Source organism: Chiloscyllium plagiosum, chromosome 47, assembly GCF_004010195.1.
Source record: "Chiloscyllium plagiosum isolate BGI_BamShark_2017 chromosome 47, ASM401019v2, whole genome shotgun sequence".
NCBI classification, from domain to species: Eukaryota; Metazoa; Chordata; class Chondrichthyes; order Orectolobiformes; family Hemiscylliidae; genus Chiloscyllium; species Chiloscyllium plagiosum.
Window position 1 is genome coordinate 8,639,392 of NC_057756.1, and position 25,730 is coordinate 8,665,121.

At 43.8% G+C, this 25,730-nt stretch overlaps 1 protein-coding gene across 1 annotated transcript; it reads right to left on the reverse strand.

Moving 5' to 3' along the window:
• Positions 1-2,464: 2,464 nt before the first annotated feature.
• On the reverse strand, positions 2,465-17,245 carry LOC122544203. Its single transcript, XM_043683258.1, has 6 exons — positions 16,946-17,245; positions 16,061-16,118; positions 9,512-9,856; positions 8,263-8,301; positions 5,417-5,513; positions 2,465-3,415 (listed from the first exon to the last, which is right to left on the reverse strand). The coding sequence occupies exons 1-6, from the start codon at positions 16,964-16,966 to the stop codon at positions 3,250-3,252; spliced, it is 726 nt and encodes a 241-aa protein (XP_043539193.1). The 5' UTR covers positions 16,967-17,245; the 3' UTR covers positions 2,465-3,249.
• Between the last annotated feature and the right edge of the window lie 8,485 nt (positions 17,246-25,730).

Genomic DNA, 25,730 nt, shown 5'->3' on the forward strand with positions numbered 1-25,730 from the left:
TTGGAGGGGCGGGGTTCAAGGGCGGAGGAGCGGGAAGTGGAGGAGATGCGGTGGAGAGCATCATCAACCACATCTGAGGGGAAATTGCGGTCTTTGAAGAAGGAGGCCATCTGGGTTGTTCGGTATTGGAATTGGTCCTCTTGGGAGCAGATGCGGCGGAGGCGAAGGAATTGGGAATATGGGATGGTGTTTTTACAGGGGCAGGGTGGGAGGATGTGTAATCTAAGTAGCTGTGGGAGTCGGTCGGTTTATAATAAATGTCGGTCGCCCGCGATAGAAATGGAGAGGTCTAGGAAAGGGAGGGAGGAGTCTGAGACGGTCCAGGTAAATTTGAGGTTGGGGTGGAAGGTGTTCGTAAAGTGGATGAACTGTTCAACCTCCTCGTGGGAGCACGAGGTAGCGCCAATACAGTCATCGATGTAGCGGAGAAAAATGTGGGGGGGGGGGTGGTGCCAGTGTAGCTGCGGAAGATGGACTGTTCCACATATTCGACAAAAGGTTTATGCCCTAAATGTCGATTCTCCTGTACCTACAAAGGGAATGTCCCACTCTCTGATTTACTGGTAATGTGGGGGACACCCAAGAGGGAAATTTTACACAAATCTATCAATGGGGACAATGATTTTTAGAGAACAAGATCCATAGTTCAAAAACAGAATAAACCTGTTCAAAGATCAAACGGAATAAATCAAGGAGTCCGTTCTGATCTCTGACCTCAGGAGGTCAGACCAAGATGTGTATCAGTGTCAGATTTACAGCAGGATGAGGAATCACTTTGGGAGGGAGTTGTTTCAGTCCATGTCAGGGACAGTAGTGCAGTGGTTATGTTACTATGTCTAAACGTGAATCCAATCCCACATTCACCTGGGGAATATTTAACTGCCTGCTTTAATTGTCTGAGCACATCAATCCATATGTACCAAACCCCTCGACAGGAAAATCCACAATAAAACTGAATGGATCGCTGGCTGTGAGCCAGGCATCGAATCAAGACACAGCAATGTCACAGCCAGCCCAGCTGACCCTGCAAAGTCCCCCTCACTAACATCTGAGGACTGGGGTCCAACTTGGGAGACTGTAGAACATAGTCACACTGACAGAAATAACACAACCCAGACTCCCCTATCACTATCCCTGGATATGTCCTTTCCCACTGGAAGGACAGGCCCATCAGAGGTGAGGGCACAATGTGATACACGCTGGAGGGAATCACCCTGGATTAAAGGCAGTTAAGTGAATATTGACCCACTTGTCCCAGATGGTGTTGAACTACTTGAGTGTTGGAACTGCACTCATCCCCCATGCTCCTGACTTGTGCCTTGTAGATGGTGGATAAGTTTTGGGGATGCATCACAGGGTGAATATGCCTAGCCTCTGGTCTGCTTGTGTAGCCACTGTTTACAGAGTGGGTTCAGTTGCTTTTCTGGTTGATGGTAAACACCAGGGTGCTAATAGAGTAATGTCAGTGATGGTGGCATCATTCAATGTTAAGGAATGGTGGTTAGTTTCTCATATTGGAGATAGTCATCGCCTGGCATCTGAGTGTCATTCCATCCCTGCAGTGTAGAAAGAGGTTATTCGGCCCATTGAGGCTGCACCGTCTTTCAAAAAACATCCCACCCAGAGCAAGCTCTCTTCCCCTCTCCCTGTAACACCCCATTTACTATGGCTAATCCACTTAGTCTACAGATCAATGGATAGTATAGACAATTTGTTATGGCCAATCTACAGCCAATGGTGGCACAGTGGCTAGCACTGCAGCCTCACAGCGCCAGAGCCCTGGGATCAATTCCTGCCTCAGGCGACTCTGGGTGGAGTTTGCACATTCTCCCAGTGTCTGTGTGGGTTTCCTCCCACAATCCAAAAATGTGCAGGTTAGGTGAATTGGCTATGCTAAATTGCCCATAGTGTTAGGTGAAGGGGTAAATGTAGGGGAATGGGTCGGTGTGGACTTGTTGGGCCGAAGGGCCTGTTTCCGCACTAATCTAATCTAAATCTACCTAATCTGCACAATGTTGAAGTGTGAGAGGAAACCGGAGCATTTAGTAGAAACTCGTACAGATATGGAGAATGTATATAAACTCCACACAGACAGTCACCTAAGGGTGGAATTGAGTCCAGGTCCCTGGAGCTGTGAGGCAGCAGTGCTAACCAGGAGGTGCCATGCACAAATGTTACTTGCCACTTCATCAGTTCAAGACCGGATATGATGCAAATCTTGTTGCGTTTGAACACAGACTGCTTCAGTATCTAAGGTGTGAATAGTGCTAAGCATTGAACATTTGATGACTCCACGTCTCCTGCCATCCTTCCCTCAACTACCAGAATGAGATTCCTACAATCACTGATCCTAGTCTTCAGCAAATTTTCTTCACTCCAAGTCATAGTCAGGGACCTACTGCCTGTAGACAGCAGCCCCTCTGTTCATGCAGTGACCAGCAGTCATTAAACATCAGACTGTAGACCCCCTAATATCAGCTCTTTAATTACAGCTTGGAGCAAAACGCAGCAAGGCAAGACAGTGGAAGATGGAAATACATAATCACACTAAAATATTTACAAAACAATCTATACATCAATTGGCAAATACAAGAAGTTGTTTGATTTCAAAAAGAAATTTCAAATAAACAAGATATGATTCAAAAGGTTATTGTTGTGTAGTGGTATTATCACTATCTTTGAGTGAGGAATCACACTAAAATCTCATCTGCTGCAGGGGTGTGAAATAATATCTCTGAACAGGTTGATTAGAAAATATAATTAATGGTTTTTGGCCAACAAACCAGTTGCTGGCAATAATGTAGTTCCTGGCTTTGTCCAATAGATGCTGCTACAGAGAGTTTCTGAAGCCTCTTCAAACGTTCCCCACTGCAGTAGGTCAAGTTTGCATGAACAATAAATGGGGCCCTTGCAGCATCACTCACACTGGGAACAAGTTAGTAATTAAGAATAAGGAAATTATTTATTATCTCACAGGATCAGTATTGGGGTAGAGTTAGGATTGCAAAGCTATAGGTGAACCCAGAGACTGGTTTGGACACAGTCTGTAATAACACAGGTACAATATAGTATAAAATACTGTAAAATTTGGTATTTCTCTCCTGAGCAGCTCAATCTTGGAAATATTTGTGCAAGGTGGCAAGCGATTGTTGATCCCAATTCTGAGCTCAGGCTTTCCACCAGAAATAATCCCCAAAACACTGGGCTGATTTCCCCCCCTCCCTGAGCCAGGCTCGGTGCAGTGAAAACTCAGTACTGGACAGCCCCGTTCCCCAGAAGCTTTTGTTCTCCAGACGCTCCATCCTGATGCTCAGGCGCTGTTGGCACAAGGCTCTGTGTACAGATCACCTCTCTCAAAGGATCATCATTTGGTGCTTCTTTTGGAGTGCTGCTGACCTGCTTTTTGTTACAGGTACTAGGATAGAGAAACCAACAGATTGCAAATTATATTAACAATATTTAATGTAAATTTAATTAGGCCATTTAGCCCCTCAACTTTGCCTACTATCTTTAGATGTTAAGTGACATCACGATAGGCATAAAAATATGTTGAAGACATAAGCAGGTGGCATATCTATGTAGATGGGTTAAGTGAGTGACCAAAAATCTGGCAGATGGAATATTACCTGGGAAATTAAGTTATTCATTTTGTCAAGAAGAAAGAAAAAAGTGCAACAGTATTTGCACAGAATGACTGCAGAATTCAGAGGGATATAGGCATTCTGGTGTAAGTGACAAAAAATTGTTATAGAGACACAGCAAGTAAATTTAATGGGATACTATCTTATGGGACGAAGTGAACATAACATTAATTTTATGCTTCAGTTATGCAAGGCATTGGTGCGACCACATGTGGAATACCATGTGCAGTTTTGGTCTCCTCATATTTAAGGATGGATATGTATACATATAATGGAGGTGATTCAGTAGAAGTTTGGACAGAACTCTTCCAGCAACCCTCACAATCCCTCCTCCCAACTTCTGGAATGTAATAATCGTAACTATCTTTAAGGCAACAGATACAGCATGGTTACAGTTCTTCTCAAACTTTTCCCACGGTAGGTACTTGTACATTCCATGCTGCTGAGACTGGGGATTGAGGTGAGATCTTGGGTAAACTGGGGGAAGTGACCCCCTTGAAGCCAGCTCCACAGGCAAGATTCCTGCAAAATAATTAACGGTAGACTGGACACTGTCTGGATCACTGAAAAGCAGCTGCCCTGCCAAGTCCTGTTTTCTCAAATGTCAAAAGGGCCAGGGGAGGACATGAAAACTCTGTAAAGAGGACATGAAGACTCTACAAAGACTCCCTTGAAATGGTGGCAATGTCTAGGAGAGTTTTGTTACTAATCATTCAGGATGGAGGTAACACCTTAAGATCTGTAGGTCAAGATACTACCTGTTGAGTCATGTGAAGACCCACGGCAGACTTTACATCTAGAGAGGACATTTCAGAGTGAGTGAGCAGACAATGGTGATCTTTCAGTAACAATATCATTTAGTAAACACCAGCAAATATAAGTGCAATTTCCTCTACCTTATCACTGGACAATCCCCACCTATCAGACACCAATCTTCTGAGCCTTTACCAGGCTTTCTCCAATACAAGTATGTACTTCCTTGAATATTCAAGATAAAAACTGCAAGTAACTCCAGGTTGTCTCACCAAAGCCTTATCCCAAGACTTGTTCATTCATGTACTACAAGTCCCTTGCAATAACAGTCAACATGCTATTTGGTTTCAAAACTGGATAACGTGTGTGCATGCTAACTTTGTCCATCTGACCCCTTGTCTCTGAACAGCTTTGAAATGACGTTCTTTTATCTTGTTAACCTCATGTTCCCACATTATAGTCTGCCACTTATTTCCCAATCAATTGTAGACATTGTGCTAGAACCTTTGTGTCCTCTTCCCAGCCTGCACGTCTACCTAACGCAGCCCCATTAAAATTTCATTCACTATCTAGGGGACCAGTGGGTGCCGGGTGCTGCATGGTGATGGAGCACAGACTGTAGAGGGGAGGAGGCTGAGATGGGAGGCAATGGGCAAGAGCTGGATACTTCACAGGACCGGTGTTGACTGAGGCACCAAACAAATAGAAAAATAACACCTTGCCTTCAAGATTAGAGATGCTTTGCAGAAAATATCATGCGTTTACTATGGTGTGAAACGAACTACAGAAATGTTTCAGAGACTCAATTAGTCTTTACAGGAATAGATCCAGGGAGGGCTTGGGTCAGACTAAAAAACGGGAGGCACGATTCCAAAGGGACTCCATTGTTTTTGAGGGCAAAATAGACATTTTGCAGCATCATCCACTAAGCTCAATGTATTGCTGCACATGTTTACAATATAAGATGTAATGAAATAAAACTAGAATTAACAGTAAGAGCTTCAGAATGTTCTATAACTCACCGTCTTATTAACGAACTGGCTATGACAGCAACATAAACGCTCATAAAGAAAACTGCAAAAGCAATTGCAGTTTTTTGATCACCAGACAGTCCAGGACCTAGAAACAGAATGAAGCCATTAACAGACTGGGACACACAAACAAAGCCAACAGCAGAGACCTTCAGCACCTAGTGTTTCAGAGCCAGCCCCAGTACAAACAGACCCCTGGTTAATTCTAGTCCTGGAGAGATGTGGGAGGTTAGATCCGAATAATCTCTCACACACCAGACCACCCCACAGCTCGTTGCACACACACATATTGCCCCACAATGGAATTGATACATGCTTTTCAATAAAGAGAACTGGACACTGACCAGCAGCAGTCTCTGTTCATTTAAACCCAACAGCATTTGGAATTTAGCTGGAATATTTTTTAAAAATGGCTGCTTGGGAAAGTCATGGGATTGGGTGGAACAGGTTACTCCCACACTAGCATTGTTCCTTACTGCTCCCAATCCCATCAGTTTCCTAACAGGAGTGTTCTGTGAAAATTGTACTGTTGTTACTCCCCTCACAGAAATCCAGCAATACTAAGGCTAGTGGGAAATAGGAATCCTCTGTCACAAAGCTGTTCCTTTTTTCCGAAAAGCTGTTCCTTTTCTCGACGATACTGTGTACCTGGATTTTTTTTTCAGAGGGGTCATTAACAGGCCAGGCTCTGAAACAGCTGGAAGAGCACAGCAGTTCAGGCAGCATCCGAGGAGCAGTAAAATCGACGTTTCGGGCAAAAGCCCTTCATCAGGAATAAAGGCAGAGAACCTGAAGCGTGGAGAGATAAGCTAGAGGAGGGTGGGGGTGGGGAGAAAGTAGCAGAGTACAATAGGTGAGGGGGGAGGGGATGAAGGTGATAGGTCAGGGAGGAGGGTGGAGTGGATAGGTGGAAAAGAAGATAGACAGGTAGGACAAGTCATGGGGACAGTGCTGAGCTGGAAGTTTGGAACTAGGGTGAGGTGGGGGAAGGGGAAATGAGGAAACTGTTGAAGCAGATGGGTTTGGTACAGGGATGAAGCCTTTTTGTTTATATGTAAACAGATGAGTCTTTAGGCCAAAGCTTTTAAGTTTTTAGAAGTAACCTAGGGGATATGGCCAGCTCTCTAGCTGAGCAGTTCAGTCCAGAACTAGTTAGGGAGTTCAGCAGTGAACTGTGTGAAGAAAGGCTCTCTCCTTCTGCCCTTCTAACTTCGACCTGTAAGCCTTGGTTTCATTTTTACTGTACTTAAGGGATTTGCTTATTGGGACTGTTGTGTATATTTGGAACAGCATAACTAAGTCTAGTTTGGATAGACTGAGTTCTGTAGGGGTTCTTTATGTTTCATTGTGTAATTTTGTGAATAAACTTTTGTCTGTTTTAAAACCTGGTAGCTAAAACCTAGGTAACTTTCACTGTACTCTGTTATGGCCTGGGCTGTCTGCTTAAGAATGTTTTAGGTGGTTTGGCCTCATCCATAACACCTCAGTTATAGAGTCCTCCAGGACAGAGACAGGCCCTTTGGCCCAAACTGGTCCATGCCAACCAAAAATGTTCATCCATGCTAACCCCAAATCCCTGCACTTGGCCCTTACCTATGGATAGGTAAACCTTACCTATCCATGTATTTATCCAAATGCCTTTTAAATGTTGTTAATGTACCTGTCTCAACCATGGCAGCTCATTCCTTATGCATACCAACCTCTTAAACTTGTCCCTCAGGTTCCCTTTTATTCTTTCTCCCTAACTTTAATTTTATGCCCTATAGTACTCGATTCCCTGACCCTGGGAAAAAGACTGAGTGCGTACACCCTACCCATGCCTCTCATGATCTTATACACCTTTCTAAAAAGACCGCCTCAGCATCTTGCAGTCTAAAGGAAAGATGTCCAAGTTTGTCCTGGCAATATTCTTGTATATTTCTTCTGCATTCTTTCCAGTTTAATAACATCCTTCCAATAGCAAGGTGACTAAACCTGAACACAGTACTCCAAGTGCAGCCTCACTAATACCCTGCACAACTGCAACATAGCTTCTCAACTTCTATAGCCAATGTTCTGACTGATGAAGGCCAGTGTGCCAAAAGCCTTCTTCACTGCCCTGTATACCTGTGACTCCACTTTCAGAGAACCATGCATCTGAACTCCCTCTGTTCCACTACACTCCTTAAGGCCCTACCATTCACCATGAAACTCCTACCTTGATTTGACTTTCCAAAATGCAAGACCTCACATTTATCTATATTAAACTTCACTTGCCATTTCTTTCCCAGCTGATAAAGGTGCTGCAATTTCTGATAACCTTCCTCACTATCCACGATACCCCCTATTTTAAATGTCATCTGCAAACTTGTTAATCATGCCTTGTACATTCTCATCCAAATCATTGATATAGATAACAAACAGCAAAGCACCCAGCACCAACCCGTGAGGAAAAGCACTAGTCACAGGCCTCCAGTCTGACAAACATACTTCCACTGTTACCTTCTGTGTCCTACCATCAAGCCAATTGTGTATCCAATTTGCCAGCTCCCCCCCCCCGTATTCCATGCAATCTAATCTTCCACAGCAACCTGCTACATGGAACTTTATCAAAGGCCTTACAGAACTAGTATATATTGATTTCAGTATCGGAGGGACAGGAAGAGGAACCTCAAACCGAAATAACAATTCTAAGGAGTTTAAGCAGCAGTTCTAGGTAAGTGACCCACACCATTCACTGAATCATTCTTTAGTGAAATATCACAGCATTTCGAACCTTCTAATATTCCACCCTGTCAATCCAGCATGATCCAATGGAAGAGCTGAAAACACATGCAGTAGTTTAGAAACAGATTTACCTGGTACAGGTGTGTTCAGTCTAGCTGTATCAATTCGCTCTAAAGAAAACATCAGGTGTTTAGTACAGTGTGCGAAACAAACTGCAGTTATGTTCAGAGACTCTGTCGGGCTTTAGGGAAACACATCCAAGGAGGAATGAGGCTCAGGTCAGACTGATCAGGAATGGAATCAGGAGTGAAAATTCCAACAGAATTGGATGTTTTCCAGAGTGACCCTGAGCAGGATCATTCCCAGCAGCTTACATCCCCCTGTGGAGAGAATCCTCACAGGATCCTGGGCCGACTGGGATACACTTCCAAGGTCAGTGCACTGGGTCTTGGAAAGGCTGCTTGGGAGAGGCTGTGGGTCCCACCTCCTGCAGCCCAACCTCTGGCGACAGAAGGACCAGGTTTCTGGGGAGGAAGTGCAGGTTCTCGCACTGTTAACCCCTTCCATCACCCAGTTTGGTAGCTCTGTCCTTCAGGGCTCAGCCAGCTCACTTCATTACTGAGTGACCCTTGGGGATGGACAGGGAAGACCCACTCAGTAGATTCTATGTCTGTGTGACTCTCAGTGCTTCCCCCAATTGGGGTTGAACATTGTGGGGTACCCATTGATCAGCTGAAGGAGGGCAGTAGTTGAGGGCCTATGTTTCACCTGCGACTAAGGGACTTCAATGTTGAGGAGTCCCAAGGAAAATCCCACTGGACGGCATACTGCCATTTCTGGTGGGTGAGACAAAGCTTTTACAGGGATGTTGATAGCAGAATCTGGGATACAAGGCTGATACCACGTCACACAGCTCTCAACTTGGACACCAGTACTTAAATGGCTGGATTTAAAGACAGTATCCTGATTTCTTGCCTAGGTCACAGTTTAGCGGTTTGACACAAACTGATGTTTAACTGCCCTCTGACCTATTCGGCCAATTCACTCAGCTTAATCAGGGACTGGAGTCACATATAGCCCAGACCAGGTAAGAACAGCAGGTTTCCTTCCCTAAAGGGACATGAGGGAACCAGTTGGGGTTTTACAACAATCCAACAGCTTCATCATCACTTTTATTGGGACCAACTTTCTATTTCCAGATTTTTATTGAATAAAACTAAATTTAAATTCTGGAAGTGTCATGGTGTGATTGGAACTCAGTCTCTGAATTATTAGTTTTAGGTCTCTCTGAATTACTCTACTAGTAACATAATCTCTGCATTAATCCATCTGTAAAATTCAGTGATTAAACACAGAGTACCTGACTGAGAAACTGCTTACCTGCTAGCGAGAGATGGATAAAATCAGCTTGCTCCAGATTATAGCCCACAGTTATTCTCTTGTAAATGTAACACACATATTCATCCTGGTCTGACTCCCTGAGGTCAGAGATCAGAATTGACCAGTTGCCTTGTTCCAGCTGATCCTTGAATAGATCTGTTCTGTTTCCAAACCGTGCGTCTTGTTCTGTCAAATCATCACTCCCATCAATGAACTTCCATAAAATGTCACGCTTTGATATGCCCCACACTACCAGTAAATTGGAGACTGGGACATGTCCTTTGTAGATACAGGGCAGCAAAATCTGCTCTCCCACGATCCCAATAACTGAGACAGGTGAGTCACCTGGAAAAGATAGGAAGTATTTATCCACAGATAGAACCTCCCTGCTGGTAATTACATTCTCAAGCCTCTCATGGTTACACTGCAATGCTGGATTTACAAGAAACTCTGATCAGTAACTTATTGTTTCATTTCTGGGGAAAGGTTAAAGCTCCGACACTAAAGGGACTTCAACTAAAATGCATTTTTAGCTAGATATTTGTAAACACAGTTTTCTATTTTACACATGATGGGAGAACACATCGGGATAGCCATCAGCACCCTTTGGGAGAAATGTGCAATTTTCATCCCTGTATTTAAGAAAAGGTATACTCGGTAGGATGTACTGTTGGAGGCTGTTCAAAAGAGATTCATAAACAAGAACAGCTAAAGAAGTTAGGCCTTTATCCATCAGATTTTAGAAGAATGGAGTACGATCTAATTGAAACAAAGAGGATTCTGAGGGGGCTTGAAAGGGTACATAATGAAAAGATGCTTCCACCAGTGAAAGAATAGGCTGCAGAGGGTCATGGAATCATACAGAACAGGTTTTTCAGCCCATTGAATCAGCACTGACCTATCTGCATTAATCGTATTTTCCAGCACGTGGCCCATACCCCTGAGTATTATGATATGTCAAATGTTCATCCAGTAATTTTGGAGGCTGAGAGATTTTCAGCCTCAACTACCCTCCCAAGTGCTGTATTCCAAATTCCCACCACTTGCAGGAAAAATACTTCCAGAAGTTCCCTCAAATCTCTTGCTTTTCACTTTAAAATTATGCCCTATTGGTACTGCCCCTTTGACTAAGGGGAACAGCTGCTTCCTGTCCATGCCCCTCATTCTTTAACACCTTGATCAGGTCTCCTTCAATCTTCTCTCCAAAGAAAGGAGTTTGAGCTTATTCAGCATCTTTTCATTGCCAAACTGCTCTATCCCAGGAAATAATTCTGTGACTATCATGGTGAATCTTCTCTGCGCCACATCCTTACTATTGAGATCAGAACTGCACAAAGTACTCCAGCTGTGGCCTAACCAAAGTTTTGTACAGCTGCAACATAATCTCTGCTCTTATATTTTACATCGCATATGATAAAGTATGCCTTCTCAAACCATATAAAAGGGATGTCTTCTTCCAGAGGGTAATGAATGTCGAGAATTTATTTTTAGATTCCCTACAGTGTGGAAACAGGCCTTTTGGCCCAACAAGTCTACACAGACCCTCTGAAGAGTAACCTACCCAGACCCATTTCCCTCTAACTAAAGCACTAACACTACGGGCAATTTAGCATGACCGGCACATCTTTGGACTGTGGGAGGAAACCGGAGCACCCAGAGGAAACCCACGCAGACACTGGGAGAATGTGCAAACTCCACACAGTCGCCCAAGGCTGGAATTGAACCTGGATCCTTGGTGCTGTAAGGCGGCAGTGCTAACCACTGAGCCACCATGCCGCCCCAGGAAGTGTCCCTCATTCACCACATTATACTGGAGGAGTATTAGTATTCCACATGGCCTCATCATTTTGCCCTTAAATTATTCTTTTGTTTTCATATTCACTACATGATGTGGGTGTCACTGGCTGGCCCATCGCTAGTTTCTTTGATAAGTTGATGGGTTGAGCTGCCTTCTTGAACAGCTGCAGTAAATTTGCTTTAGGTACAACCACAATCACAATGCCATCAGGGAGAAGTTTCCAAGATTTTGACCCAGCAACACCGAAAGAACGACAATATGTTTCCAAGTTAAAGGTGTTTACTTCCTTCCTCTAGTGTAATGAATGTGAAATATACAAGAGAGATCTTACTCTACTTCTCACATGTTAAATTTGGATTTAAATCCAAAAGACCAGTTTCAGTTTAAAGACAAGACAACAAAAATATTCAGCCAGTCCTGCCTACCAATGTTCACATTACACATCAATGGACAATGGGCATGTATTTAAGGTAAGGGGCAGAAAGTTTAGAGGAGATGTGAGGAAATGTGTTTTCAGTCAGAGGGTGGTGGGAATCCGGAACTCACTGCCTGCAAAGGTGCTAGAGGCAGAAACCCCATAACATTTAAGATGTTTTTAGATGTGTACTTGCAACACCACAGTGTGCCAGGCCACAGGCCAAGTGCTGGGAAATGGAATTAGAATATTAAGATATTTGACCTGCACAGGCTTTAGGTTGACAGGCCTTTTTCTGTGCTGTCGATCTCCAACATCGAAAATAAACATGTATGATAGAATCATGAATCAGAATGTTACGGTATGAAAGGAAGCCATTCAACCCATCATGTCTATACCAGTTCCTGAAAGAATTAATGCCACTCTCCAACTCCATTTCCATAGTTCTCTAACTTCATCCCTTTCAAATATATCCAGCTGTACTTTGAAACCGCCTATGGAACCTGCCACTATAGAGTCATACAATCATACAGCACAGAAACCAGACCCCTTGGTCTAAGCAGTCCATGCTGAATATAATCCCAAACTAAACTGGTCTCACCTACATTTTCCTGGCTGATGCCCCTCCAAACCTTTCCTATTCATGTATCTATCCAAATGTCTTTTAAACATTGGAACTGTGTGCACATCCACCACTTCCTCAGGAAGTTCATTCCACACGCGAACCGCCACTGTGGAAGAAATTTATTCCAATGTCTTTTTTTAAATGTCTCTCCTCTCACCGTAAAAATGCACCTCCTTGTTTGGAAATCCTCCATCCTAGGGAAAATACACCTATTAACCCTATCTACACTCTTCATTATTATATAAACCTCTATAAAAGGTCATCTTTCAACCTCCTACTCTCCAGTAAAAAAAGTCCCAACTGTTCTTCATAACTCAAACCTTCATACTCGGGCAAGAATTACATCCTGATAAATCTCTTCTGAATCCTCTCTAACTTAATAATGTCCTTGACTCTCCTAAATCTAAACAAATCCCAACAACTGAGTAAAGATGTTTCTCCTCATCTCACTCTTATCTCTCTTGCTGAGGCTCTTGAAATTGTGACCCCTATATGGATAGTTTTCCCCTTGTTAGTTGACCTTGCATACTGAATGCTTCCAATATTGTTAAATGGCTCTACATAATGACTGCTTTTCCACCTTATTAACCCATTACCCTTGCCTCCAGCACCCCATTGTTAACTGTAAGTTCTCATCTGGTCTCAGTCACGCTCAACTGAACCACTTGTTTCACAAAACTCAGAACTCAACTCTTTCCCTATCTGCTCGTACCAGATACATATTCTCATTAGAGTACTGGTTGATCAAGAGGCCCACATAATCAATGTAAAAACACATAATAACACGTAATATTCGGGGTGTGTATACATCATTGCTAATACTTTATTTACAGCATAAATCACTTAACTAACAATGCAACTTTGCCTTAAATAAAACTTAGTGGCAGAGAGCCTTTTTAATGGCAACTTCAACTGACTACTTAGATATCGTGGAGATTGCAAATACAGTAAACTTCCAATTATCCGTTTGCTCACTGAGCTAGTGAGTTTGTTCTCAGACATTTCGTCACCATGCTAGGTAACATCAGTGAGTTTCCGGTGAAGAGTTGTTGTTCTATCTCACTTGCTATTTACGTGTGTTGGTTTGTTGCGGTATTATCATTTCTAGTTCTGTTTCCGAGAGGTTGGTATGTGGTGTCCAGATCTGTTAGTTAATGAAGTTACAATTTGAAAACTATGCCTCTAGGAATTGCCATGTGTCCCCTTCTTTGACCTGTCCTGGGATGGATGCACTGTCCTAATCGAACTGGTGTCCCTCTTTGTCTGTGTGTACGGAAACTAGTGATAGTTGGTCATGTCTTTTGGTGGCTAGTTTCCTGCCGTTTGTCCAATATAATGTTTGCTGCAGTCCTTGTAGGGTATTTTGTATATGACATTCATTCTGCTGGCTGTGAGTATGAGGTCCTTTAACTTCATCAGTAGTTGTTTTAGTGTGGTAATAGGTTTATGGGCTACCATGATGCAGAGAGGCCAGAGTAGTCTGGTGGCCATCTCTGAAATGTTTGATATATGGTAGTTTTCTATCAGGTGTTTTAGTTTTCGTTGCATCCAAGGCCAAACAAAGACACGCGCAGGAATTTCTAGACCCCTGGCATTCAAGACTCAGCCCACTCTATCCACTCCCCCCAGGGATTCCTTAACAGCAAAGAAACCAAGACAGAGGAGAACAAGGTAATGATCTACTTTGACACGATAGCACTGTTCACATCAATAAACATCATTCTAGCCAAAGAAACAGTAGCCTCACTGCAAGACAAACCAGTGATACAAACACCCAACACCGCCAACTCCATCAGCAAGGACAGCATCTTCAACCTACTGGACTGGTGTCTCACAACCCACTTTACCTTCAACAAGATATGCAAAGAAACGGACGGGACGCCTATGGGATCACCAATGTCAGGTCTTATCACAGGAGCAGGTATAGAGATGTTAGAACGAACAGCCCTTCCTACAATCCAGCCTAAGCTTTGGGTCAACTATGTGGATGACAGCTTTGTCATCAAGAAAAGTGGCAAACTTGAAGAAAACCACAAACACAAACAACATCCTCACTGGTAGAAAATTCACCAAAGAGGAAGAGAACAATAACCAATTCCCCTTCTTGGACGTCATGGTAGAACAAAAAGCTAATGGAGAACTGCAGACCAGTGTTTACAGGAAGGCCACACACCGTCCAGATGCTGAACTACAGATGCAACTGGTTGTGGAGGGAAAACACCGGTCTTGGAGTCAGAATCGGGATTCAGTGACAATGACAGTTTATTGCACAGGGAAATACCGGAGATCCGGGAAGAGAAAGACACCGACAGCACAGTGGTCAGCTGCAAGTCTTCTCTCGATATGGAGCACATGTCAAGAAACTTTTATCCTTCTTGTGATACAATAGGTCAGTGATGAGATTATTGTCTTTGTAACAAGGTTTGTTTATAGTAATCATTGCAGAATTGTTGATAGTTTTGATAGTCTTTGTCAGTTCCAGCACAGCTCTATAAGAGGTGTTGGCTGGACCCAGACACTTCAGCTGACAATGTTTGTTACTCATGTATTCTCTCCCCCACCCACCTTAAACTAATCAACTGGATTGTGAGTGCGTTGTGCTGGCATTCTGGTGGCTCCAGGCAGTGTCTGTATCTGCTCTGTTTCTCTCCATATTATGATCCGGGGGCCACCTTGTGTATCCGTGTGCCTAGTGTCACCCACAAATGGAGCCGCTTCAGGAAACTATTTAAATGAGCCACAATACAGTGCAGCACCCTGCAACTACGAGAAGCTGAGGAGAAACACCCATATAACAGATTCAGGAACAACAGTTTATCCAATAAGTGGAGTCCGCTGATTCCTACACAATGAATCAAAACAGTAAGACACAACACGCCCAGAGACTCTAGTGACTATACCATACAAAGATATTTCAGAGACGACCACCAGACTATTCCTAGGCATCGTGGTAGCCCACAAAGCTACAACCACACGAAAACGACTACTGCTGAGGTTTAAGGACCCCATACCAACAGCCAACAGAACAAATGTAATATACAAATACCTTGCAAGGACTCACATTGGACAAACCAGCAGGAAACTAGCCACCAGGATACATGAGCGCAAGCTAGCTAACAAAAACATGACCAACTATCACTAGTTTCCATACACACAGATGAAGAGGAACACCAGTCGATTGGGACGATGCATCCATCCTGGGACAGGCCAAACAAAGATGTGCGGGGATTCCTTGAGGCCTGGTATTCAAACTGTATTTCCATTAACAAACCAGTCTGGACCTGTTTTACTAACCTCTCAGAAACAACTGGAAATGATATCGCTCCCCACAACCATTCAAGACACATTGCAAGCGGGACAGAATACCAACGTTTCAGCGGAGGTTCACTAAAGTTACCTAGCATGGTGACAAAACAGCGGCAAACAATCCCACCAGCTCAGTGAGCAAACTGAAAACTTGAGTGACAAACCATCTCCAAAATCTCAAACAGTCAACCTCTTGTCATTTTAGGTATATAATTTTGACAGTTAAGCAAGAGCACCAGTTTACAAGGTGCTGGTTAAATAAAAAACTTACGATCCTAATTATAGTAATTCAATAACAGGACCCACTCAGTCCACACAGCACCTTAAAGCAAGGTGAACTCCTGATTCCCCCCCACCCCCAACCTTTGGTTACAGCTGTAAAGTTCCAACACTCTCAGCACTGACCTGAAACAGCAGAAATAACATTGAGCAGTGCGAGCAGTACTCCCCATTGGATGGATCTCTGTAACAAGAAAACACAGTTAACCCCTTCACAACAGATTGTTGCTGGCACCTCTTTGCTTCACCACCTTCCCCAGATACCAAGCCTTTCCTTTTGTGACCAGACGTTGGGGTGAGAGTAGCAGAGCAGAGAGGGCTTGGTGACAGGTTCCAGAATCTGTAGGAGCGACTCCTGTTCCTGGAAACAAACTAAAGGGAAGGGGCAGGATCACAGTGTTCCTTCATCTGCAAACTATTTATTGATAGCGAGCAAAATTGGGTGGAGGATTGATTACCCTCACTGTTAGGGAGACCAGGTCTATCAGTGCGGAGGAAGGAATGGAACCACAAGGAGAAACAACACGTCAAATCAGTTAATAAAAAGCAGCTAATCCCCAGCACTGCGCAAGTTCACACACACACACACACCCCGTCTCCGTTAGGAAAGTGAAATCACTATTTATTTCGGCAGAGCCCCGTTGCCACCCCGGTCTGTCCCTCCCTTCCCTCCATCATAATAGCCTTCTGCTCTTTTCATTTCCCCACTTCGTGTCTGTTCTCCAACCCCACCAGACATGGGGATGGGAGGAGTGCGGGATAATGGGGAGGAATCAGGAACGGTCCAGACACCAGTCTGAGAGAAGTTGCTGGGGATGAGGGGTGGTGAAACGTCAGAAACACTATTATTTCTTCTAACAAAACTCGGAACGAACTCGAAACGTTAACTCTGTTCTTATCTCTGTAAAGCTTGCTGTGTTTCTGCGGCACTTTCACTTTCCATTTCCGCGAAGCGTTGCTTTTTTTATTCCCCCCCCCCAACAACTGCGGTGCTGCCAAGCAAATACATACCTGCATCTGCTTTCCGTCCATTCTTCCTGGGATTAGGAACACGATTAGCGCCGACGGACAGCACGGACACGAAACATCTTGAGGCCGCTTGAACTGCAACCGAACAGACGACGAGCAACGAATGTATACATGTGAGGTGCAGAGTCCGCTCCTCACAGCAACAACAACTCCTCAGCCTGAAACCAGTTTCAGCGCTCCGAAAGCAAGTGCTTCCAAATAAACCTGTTAGACTATAACCTAGACTTGTGTGGTTCTTAACTGTGTTCACCCGAACACCTGCGTCTCCAAATGAGTCTGAAACCAGTTTCACTTTGGGATGTTGTTTATCATCACTTTGCAGACCGATCCACATTTCATAGAGGGAGGACCAGTCTAAGTGCCTTCCTCTCTCTTCCCTCCCCCCGGCTCTCCATTCACTGTTGTTAACTGTTTCACCCCCTCGGATCCTTGTCTCAATTCAACCCCTTCAGGGGGAAAGCAACTTTGACCCAGCTTTTCCCGACGGAGCCTGAACCCGGATTCCTAAACCCACCCCCCCCCCCCTCCCTGTGTGAGAATGGAAAAGTCCGGACCCATCCCGGAACACAGTGATCTCTGAACAGAGAGAGAATGCCTGCGTTATTCCCTGGTTAACAGTTATCGCCCGAGGGCGCTTTACAGCACGGAAGAAGGCAATTTGAACAGTGAAGCAATGAAACATTCTCCGATAACCAAGATTTGGAGATGCCGGTGTTGGATTGGGGTGTCCAAAGTTTTTTTTTTAAAATCACACAACACCACGTTATGGTCCAACAATCTGGTGTTGTGAGATTTTTAACTCCCATAACCAAAGTTGTTCAACCCCTCCAACTGCAACAAGGATAGACCCCACCCCCCTTGGTCTTCACCTTCCACCCCACCAATCTTCCGATATAACGCACCATCCACCACCTGTAGTCAGACCCCACCACCAGAGATATATTTCCTTTCCCTCCCCCATCGGCGTTCTCCAGCGGAGTGGGATCATTCGGCGCAGAACTGGTTTGTAGTTATTCAGTAGTAGTTATTAAACTACTATTATTAAAATAAAATATATTTTGGCGCAGACCCATTTTGCGCAGAACTGGTTTGTAGTTATTCAGTAGTAGTTATTAAACTACTGTTATTAAAATTATTAAAATAAAACATTAATATTCAAATTATTAAAATAAAATAAAACCCGTTAAAATGCCATCAATAATTTTGTATTTGCCTTATTTCTTTCATTTTTATTTTCTTTTTAACATTTTTACTGAAGAGGATAAACATTATTTTTCTTTTTATTGCTTTCATTAATGCTTGTAAGCAACCCTGAAAAGGAATAAATAAGAGCTGCGCCAAATCGCTCGTGCCAAAATGGGTCTGTGCCGAAATGGGTAGCGCCAAACCAGCCGTGCCGAATCGTTCGCGTCAAAGTGGCTGCGCCGAATGGTCCTACACCTGTTCTGCAGAGACCATTCCCTCCGCGATTCCCTGGTTCGGTCCATACCCCCACCAACCTACCCTCCACTCCCGTCACCATCCCCTGCCACCACAAGAAGTGTAAAACCTGTGCCCACATTTCCCCCTCATCTCTATCCGATGCCCCAGAAATCCTTCCACATCCGGCAGAGATTCTCCTGCACATCCAAGTACCTCATCTACTGTGTCCATTGCTCTCAATCTGGAGATCATTGGGGAGACAGGATGCCAACTTGTGGAATGTTTTTAGGACACATGCATCAAACAACCCCACCGCCCTATGGCCGGACACTTCAACTTCCCCTCCCACTGTGCCAAGAACATGCAAGTCTTGGGCCTCCTCCGAGCCAGCCAATGCCCGGAGGAAGAATACCTCACCTTCCACCTTGGGTCCCTCTAACCACACAGCATCAATGTCGATTTCACCAATTTCAACTTGTGCCCTCCCCCCCCCACATCATCCCAGATCCAACCCTCCAACTCTGCACCGCCGTCTTGAACATTTCTATCTGTCCACTCTGACCTATCACCTCCCACCTGCATCTACCAATCACTTTCCCAGCTATCTTCCCCTCTGTTCCAACCCCCTTCCCCTATTACCTCTCAGGCCCCTCTCCACAATCCTGATGAAGGGCTCATGCCCAAAACATCAATTCTTCTGCAACTTGGATGCTGCCTGACCTGCTGTGCTTTTCTAACACCACACTTTTTTGACTCTGATCTCCAGCATCTGCAGTCCTCACTCTCTCCTATATGGAGAGAAAGCAGTTAACATTTGAATTCAGCTTCCTCTCCATAGGTGCTGCCAGACCCGCTGATTTTCTCCAGCAATTTTTTTATTCACTTATAAGAAGTGGGTGTCGCAGGCTGGCCAGCATTTATTGTCTGTCCCGAGCTACTTTCTTTTGTTTGTTTCAGATCTCCAGTTTGTTTTGTTTGTGAATTTTTCACGCAGCAAGTAGTTCGGGTGAGCAGCTCACTGTTGTGGCCGAGGCAGTTTCAACTGAGACATGCAAGAGGGCATGGGATTGACTTTTGGACAGGAGTGGACTGCAGGGAGGGGAATAGGCAGGAGATTGAGACAACAGGGTGTGTAGCAACATAATAATTCTTGACATTTAGCATCCTGCTGTCTGCTCAGTAACCAACCAACAGGAAATCGAATGTTTAATAACATTTCCCCTAAACCAGTGATCACATTATCTTGATAGTTTCAGTTCACTGAATTGAATCTTCAACCATTAACCTTCCCCCTGTCTTGACAGCAGCTCTATTTCTGCTGAAAACAGTGTCCCCAAATCATGGTCACACAGCACCCATTCCCATCCTTCCCCGTCCCAGCTTCCACACTCTTGCTGATCTCCCATGTTTTAAAACTTCACACAGGGGGGAATGGGCATTGTTGGCTAGGTGCCCATCCCGTGTGGCCTGGAATCCTAGAATCATACAGAATGGCCCAACCAGTCCATGCTAACCATAATTCAAAACTAAACTCTTAAACATTGGAATTGTACCCACATCCACCACATCCTCAGGAAGTTCAATTCCACGTGTGATCCACCCTCTGTGTAAAAAAAATTTGCCTCATGTCTTTTTTAAGTCTCTCTCCTCTCACCTTAAAAATGTGCCCCCTTGTCATGAAATTTCCCAACTTGGGGAAGAGTCAAGAATGTGTTGCTGGGAACGCACAGCAGGTCAGGCATCATCCAAGGAGCAGGAGAAAAAACTTTTTCGGCATAAGCTCTTCATCAGGAATTCCTGATGAGGGCTTATGCCCGAAACATCGATTCTCCTGCTCCTTGGATGCTGCCTGACCTGCTGTGCTTTCCCAGCAACACACTCTCGACTCTGATCTTCAGCATCTACAGTTCTCACTTTCTCCATCTTGGAGAAAACGCAACTACCATCAATTCCATCTATACTTCATTATTTTATAAACTCTGTCAGGTCACCACTGAACCTCCTATGCTTTAGTGAAAAAAATCTCAACCTATTCAGCCTTTCTTTATAACTCAAACCTTCCATACCCGGCAACATCCTGGTAAATCTCTTCTGAACCCTCTCCAGCTTAATAATATCCTTCCTGTAATCGGGTGACCAGAACTGGACCCAGTAGTCCAGAAGAGGCCTCACTAATGTCCTGTAAAACCTCAACATAATGTCCCAAGTCCTATACTCAAAGGACTGAGAAATGAAGGCAAGTGTGCCTTTTTAACAATCCTGACTTTATGTGACACAAATTTTAAAGAATTATATACCTGCATCCCTCAGTTCCTCTATTCTACAACACTGTCTAAGGCCCCACCGTTAATTGTATGAGCCCGACCCTTGTTAGTTTGTTGTACCGAAATGCAATACCTTGCATTTATCCAGATTGAACTCCATCTGCCATTTTTCAGCTCATTGACCCATTTAATCAAGATCCTTTGTAACCTTCTTCACTCTTCATTGTTTTGGTGTCATCTCTGAACTTACTAACCATGCTTTCTATATTCTCATCCAAATCATTTGCATTAATGACAAACAAAAGAGGACCCAAAAACCAATCCTTGTGGAACACCACTGGTCACAGGCCTCCAGTCTGAAAAGCAACCCTCCACCATTACTCCCTGTCTCCTGCTGTTAAACCAATTATATATCCATTTGGCAAGCTCACCCCTGAATCCCATGCGATCCAACTTTACAAATTAGTCTACAATGTGGAACCTTGTCAGAGGCTTTACTAAAGTTTAAATGAACATCGTCAGCTTTATTGGTAACTTCCTCAAAAAACTCATTTAAGTTTGTGAGAAATGATTTCCCTCGCACAAAAGCCATGTTGACTATCCCTAATCAATTTTTGCCTCTCTAAATGTCCTATCTTTTATAATCACCTCCAACAACTTACCCACAACCAAAGTCAGACTCTCAGGTCTGTAGTTCTCAGGTTTCTCCTTACAACCTTTCTTAAACAAAGGTACAACATTAGCAGACTGCCAATGAACAGGCACCGCACCCATAGTTACAGATGAAAGAAATATTTCTGCAAAGGGATTCATAATTTCTGCCCTTATTTCCCACAAATTGAGGGATACATTAGATCGGGGTGAGACAGTTCAGAGTCAACCACGTTGCTATGGGTCTGGAATGACATGTAAGTAAGACTGGTTAAGGACAGCAGACCACTCCCACAATACCCCCACTCCTAACTCCGGCCTTTCCCCCCTTTATACAGTCCCCCCCCCCCGTTTACTCAGACTGATGAAATCTTTGGAAACAACAAATAAGCTTGGAATTGTTTGGGAGTTCCTGAGCAACTTCCTCTGGTTAATTTTGGAATTTCCCCACATTGTGCTAAAAGCTGCTTCTCCGTTGAAGGGATTGGAGTAAAACAATAATGTTAAGTGCGTACTTCCAACAAACTGGTGATCCAGTGCTAAGGCTGGGAGAGGGGGAAGGGACAGGAATTAAGACCCTCCTCTGTACAGTGTGGGTCTCCCTGTGCCCAAGTCTGATCCTGATCCGGCTCCCGGTTCTGGGAAAGGACCTACAGATACTTACTGTCAATGTCTTCCACCCTGGGAAAGAAAGGGAGGGTGGAAGAGGGAGGGAAACTCTCCCTCATCACCTCTTTGCTCAGGGGAATGGATGTGGGTCCTGCTAACAGGAATTACAATTCATCAGCATTTGGGAGTGAGGAAAGATGATGGGAAAGTAAGTTGGGAAGAGCATGGGAGAGAGCAGAAAGAAAAACTGAGAGTAGGGAGCGATTCAGGAGAGTGGGGGAGGGAGACAGATTGGGGCAGAGATCCGGGTGGCGAGAGGGGAGAGTGGGTAGGGAGGATAGGAGAAGGATTCAGACTGAAGAGGAGGCAAGAACGGGTTGGCAGATGTTGAGAATGAGAAAGGGATCAGGGAGAATGGAGAGGCAGAGAGTGGGGATGAAGGTGGGTTTGGGTGTTCAGTAGAACAGCTGCAAATACTGGACTGGACCAGAGATGGAGAGAATAGTTGAGACAGGGCAGGAAGTGTTTTGGAGATGTGAGGGGAGAAAGCACGTGGAAGGAAGGAAATTGTCTTGGATAACATGAAAACATGGTTGGATCTAGCTGGAGAAGATAGGGAGATAACAACTTTGCTTTCTACTGGAAATGGTATGTTTTATTCCTGGTCAGTTTGGGGGAATAGCTGCTCAATATAAACCTGGAATTTTCTGATTTGTCCTTGTGTCTCTCCTTGTGGTTTCATTTCTCCCTCCATACTGACAGGCCTGGTCTCCCTCTCAATAAGGGCAATGAATCCTTGACTTAAATTTCCTTATTATTTCTAGATCAGGATAATGACAGAAGACACTCTACTGGATGATATTCCTACCCTTTCCTTCCCACTGCAGTGTTCCGTTTGTTTCTGTAAACTGTTAATGGGTGAGTGGAGTTTCTGGAAGTATCATGCACTCCGTGCTGTATTTGAACAGGGAACCAGTGAGAAAACATGATATAGAAAATCATGCAACTTTTAGGAACTTGGCACACCTTGCAGCTGGAGGACTGCCAAATATCTGAACTATAAGATAAATGAAAATTAAGAATTTACTTTTAAAAAGCAAGCAGAAAAGAGGCTTTTTTGAATAATGGAAGACACTGTCACGGAAACAGGAAAAAGTCAAAATAGCAACACATACACAGGGAGAACAGCCATCTTAGAATACAAAAAGATTGATTTCACCACTAACTCTGTCTGAAAATTTGAGACAAAGACACAAAGTAAGTTGTAAGTACAGTTTTTAAAGTCTTATTTGATTGAATATCCAACTGATTTTTAAGCTGGTTATAAACATTGTGCACACATTTAAAGTAGAATAGTCATGTTGTAACTGTCTCTGATATTCTATCACACAGTATTCATTTCTATAATGTAATTTAAATTGATTGTTACAATAAACATTCACAAGCAATTTAGAAAAGCTGGGGCTTTTTTCCCTGGAGTGCTGAAGGCTGGGGGGTGACCAGGTAGAGGTTTACATAAAATCATGAGGGTCATGAATAGGGTGAATAGCCAAGGCCTTTTTCCTAGGGGGAAGAAGTCCAGAACTAGAGGACATAGGTTAAAGGTGAGAGGGGAAAAATTTAAAAAGGACTTGAGGGATAACTTTTTCATGAGAGAGTGGTGCATGTATTGAATGAGCTACCAGAGGAAGTGGTTGAGACTGCTACAATTACAACATTTAAAAGGAATAGAGTTGGGTGCATGAATAGAAAAGGAATAGTGTGGCAAGGTGGCTCAGTGGTTAGCACTGCTGCCTCACAGCACCAGGGACCTGGGTTTGATTCCCACCTTGGATGACTGCCTGTGTGGAGTTTGCACATTCTCCCCATGTCTGTGTGGGTTTCCTCCCACAATCCAAAAGATGTGCAGATCAGGTGAATTGGTCATGCTAAATTGCCCATAGTGATAGGTGCATTAGTCAGGGTAAATGTATGAGAATGGGTCTGGGTGGGTTACTCTTCGGAGGGTTGGTGTGGACTTGTTGGGCCGAAGGGCCTGTTTCAGTACTGTAGGTAATTAATCTAATCTTTAGAGGAATGTAGAATCCCTACAGTGTGATAACAGGCCCTTCGGCCCTACAAGTCCACACTGGCCCTCTGAAAAGTAACCCAGACCCATTTCCCTATCCTACGTTTTACCCCTGACTAATGTACCTAACCTACACATCTCAGAACACTGCAGGCAATTTAGTACTGCTGATTCACCTAGTCTTTTGGATTGTGGGAAGAAACCAGAGCACCCGGAGGAAACCCACACAGACATGGAGAGAATGTGCAAACACCATCTAGACAGTTGCCTGAGGGTGGAATCGAACCCACGTTCCTGGTGCTGTGAGGCTGTAGTGCTAGCTACTGTGCCACCCCACAGATTTGTCTGCTTTGTTTGAGAGATATGAATCAGAGTCAAATAAGCTGGCACCATATGGGACAAAGTAGACTAATCTGCAAAAATTGGGTAAAGTGCTAAGAAAACTCAAAAAGAAACTTCCTCTAATCAGAAAGGCATAGGTCCATTCTTGCTGTTCTTCCTTCAGCCTGACTGAAGAACTTTGTGAGGTTGTTATCTGGCAATTGTAACAGAATACACTACCCATGGATGAGTCATTCATAGTAATCTGGCCTGAGTAAATTTCTGCTAGGCAAATTTAGCAATGAGATGTATCCAAGTCTATTAAAGACCCCAACATACAGCCTTTTCTGCAGATATTCTTGCTCTTTTCATTTAGCAGGTTGACTTTTTTTTATTTTGATGAGAAGGTCTCTAGTGAACCTTGTCATTTTGTTCACTTTATAGAGACAACATATTTCCAAGGCGGACAAACTTTGTGGAAATTTTATCACATAGCAGTTAATTTATTTTCTTCATACCTTGGGTATTCCGGGCAAATACGTATAATATGTTTTCTTTACAGGGCAACACAAGCTTCTTGAAAGCTGTAAAAGCTATCGTGATCCTCCATCATCGAAGGCTAACTATGCTTCTGACATATTACATCTGGCTTTCAACTGCGACAACTTGCTATCATGTGGTATAATGCATATATATCTATAAACAAACATACACAAGAAAACTGGTTCAGCCAGCTCAAACATTGCTTTTCTGGCCTGATCTCTCTGTGCTGAGTTACATCCTTTCTTTTCAGTCTATTTTAAACCATCAATCCTTCTCCTTAAATGTCAAGTCAGACTTGAGTAACAAAAGATTCACAGAATTCCATATTTTATTCAATTGTATCAACAATACTAATTAAACTTCGAAAGAGATCAATGCACTGATAATTTACATCTCAAACTGTTTTAGAAAACATTGTTTACTTCCTTTGACCGGTTTTGCTTTTGCAATGGCCTCCAGGCTTAATTGTTCGTGTACCAAAATGCGAATGGCCTTCAACATTACGAGGTTATGAGCCAAAGGCTGGCAAATGGGATGAAGTCAGATTGGGATGTCAAAGAGTCATAGAGATGTACAGCATGGAAACAGACCCTTCGGTCCAACCCGTCCATGCTGACCAGATATCCCAACTGCCAGCACCCGGCCCATATCCCTCCAAACCCTTCCTATTCATATACCCATCCAAATGCCTCTTAAATGTTGCAATTGTACTAGCCTCCACCACATCCTTTGGCAGCACATTCCATACATGTACTAACCTCTGCGTGAAAAAATTGCCCCTTAGGTCTCTTTTATATCTTTCCCCTCTCATCCTAAACCTATGTCCTCTAGTTTTGGACTCCCTGACCCCAGGGAAAAGACTTTGTCTATTTATCCTATTCCATGCCCC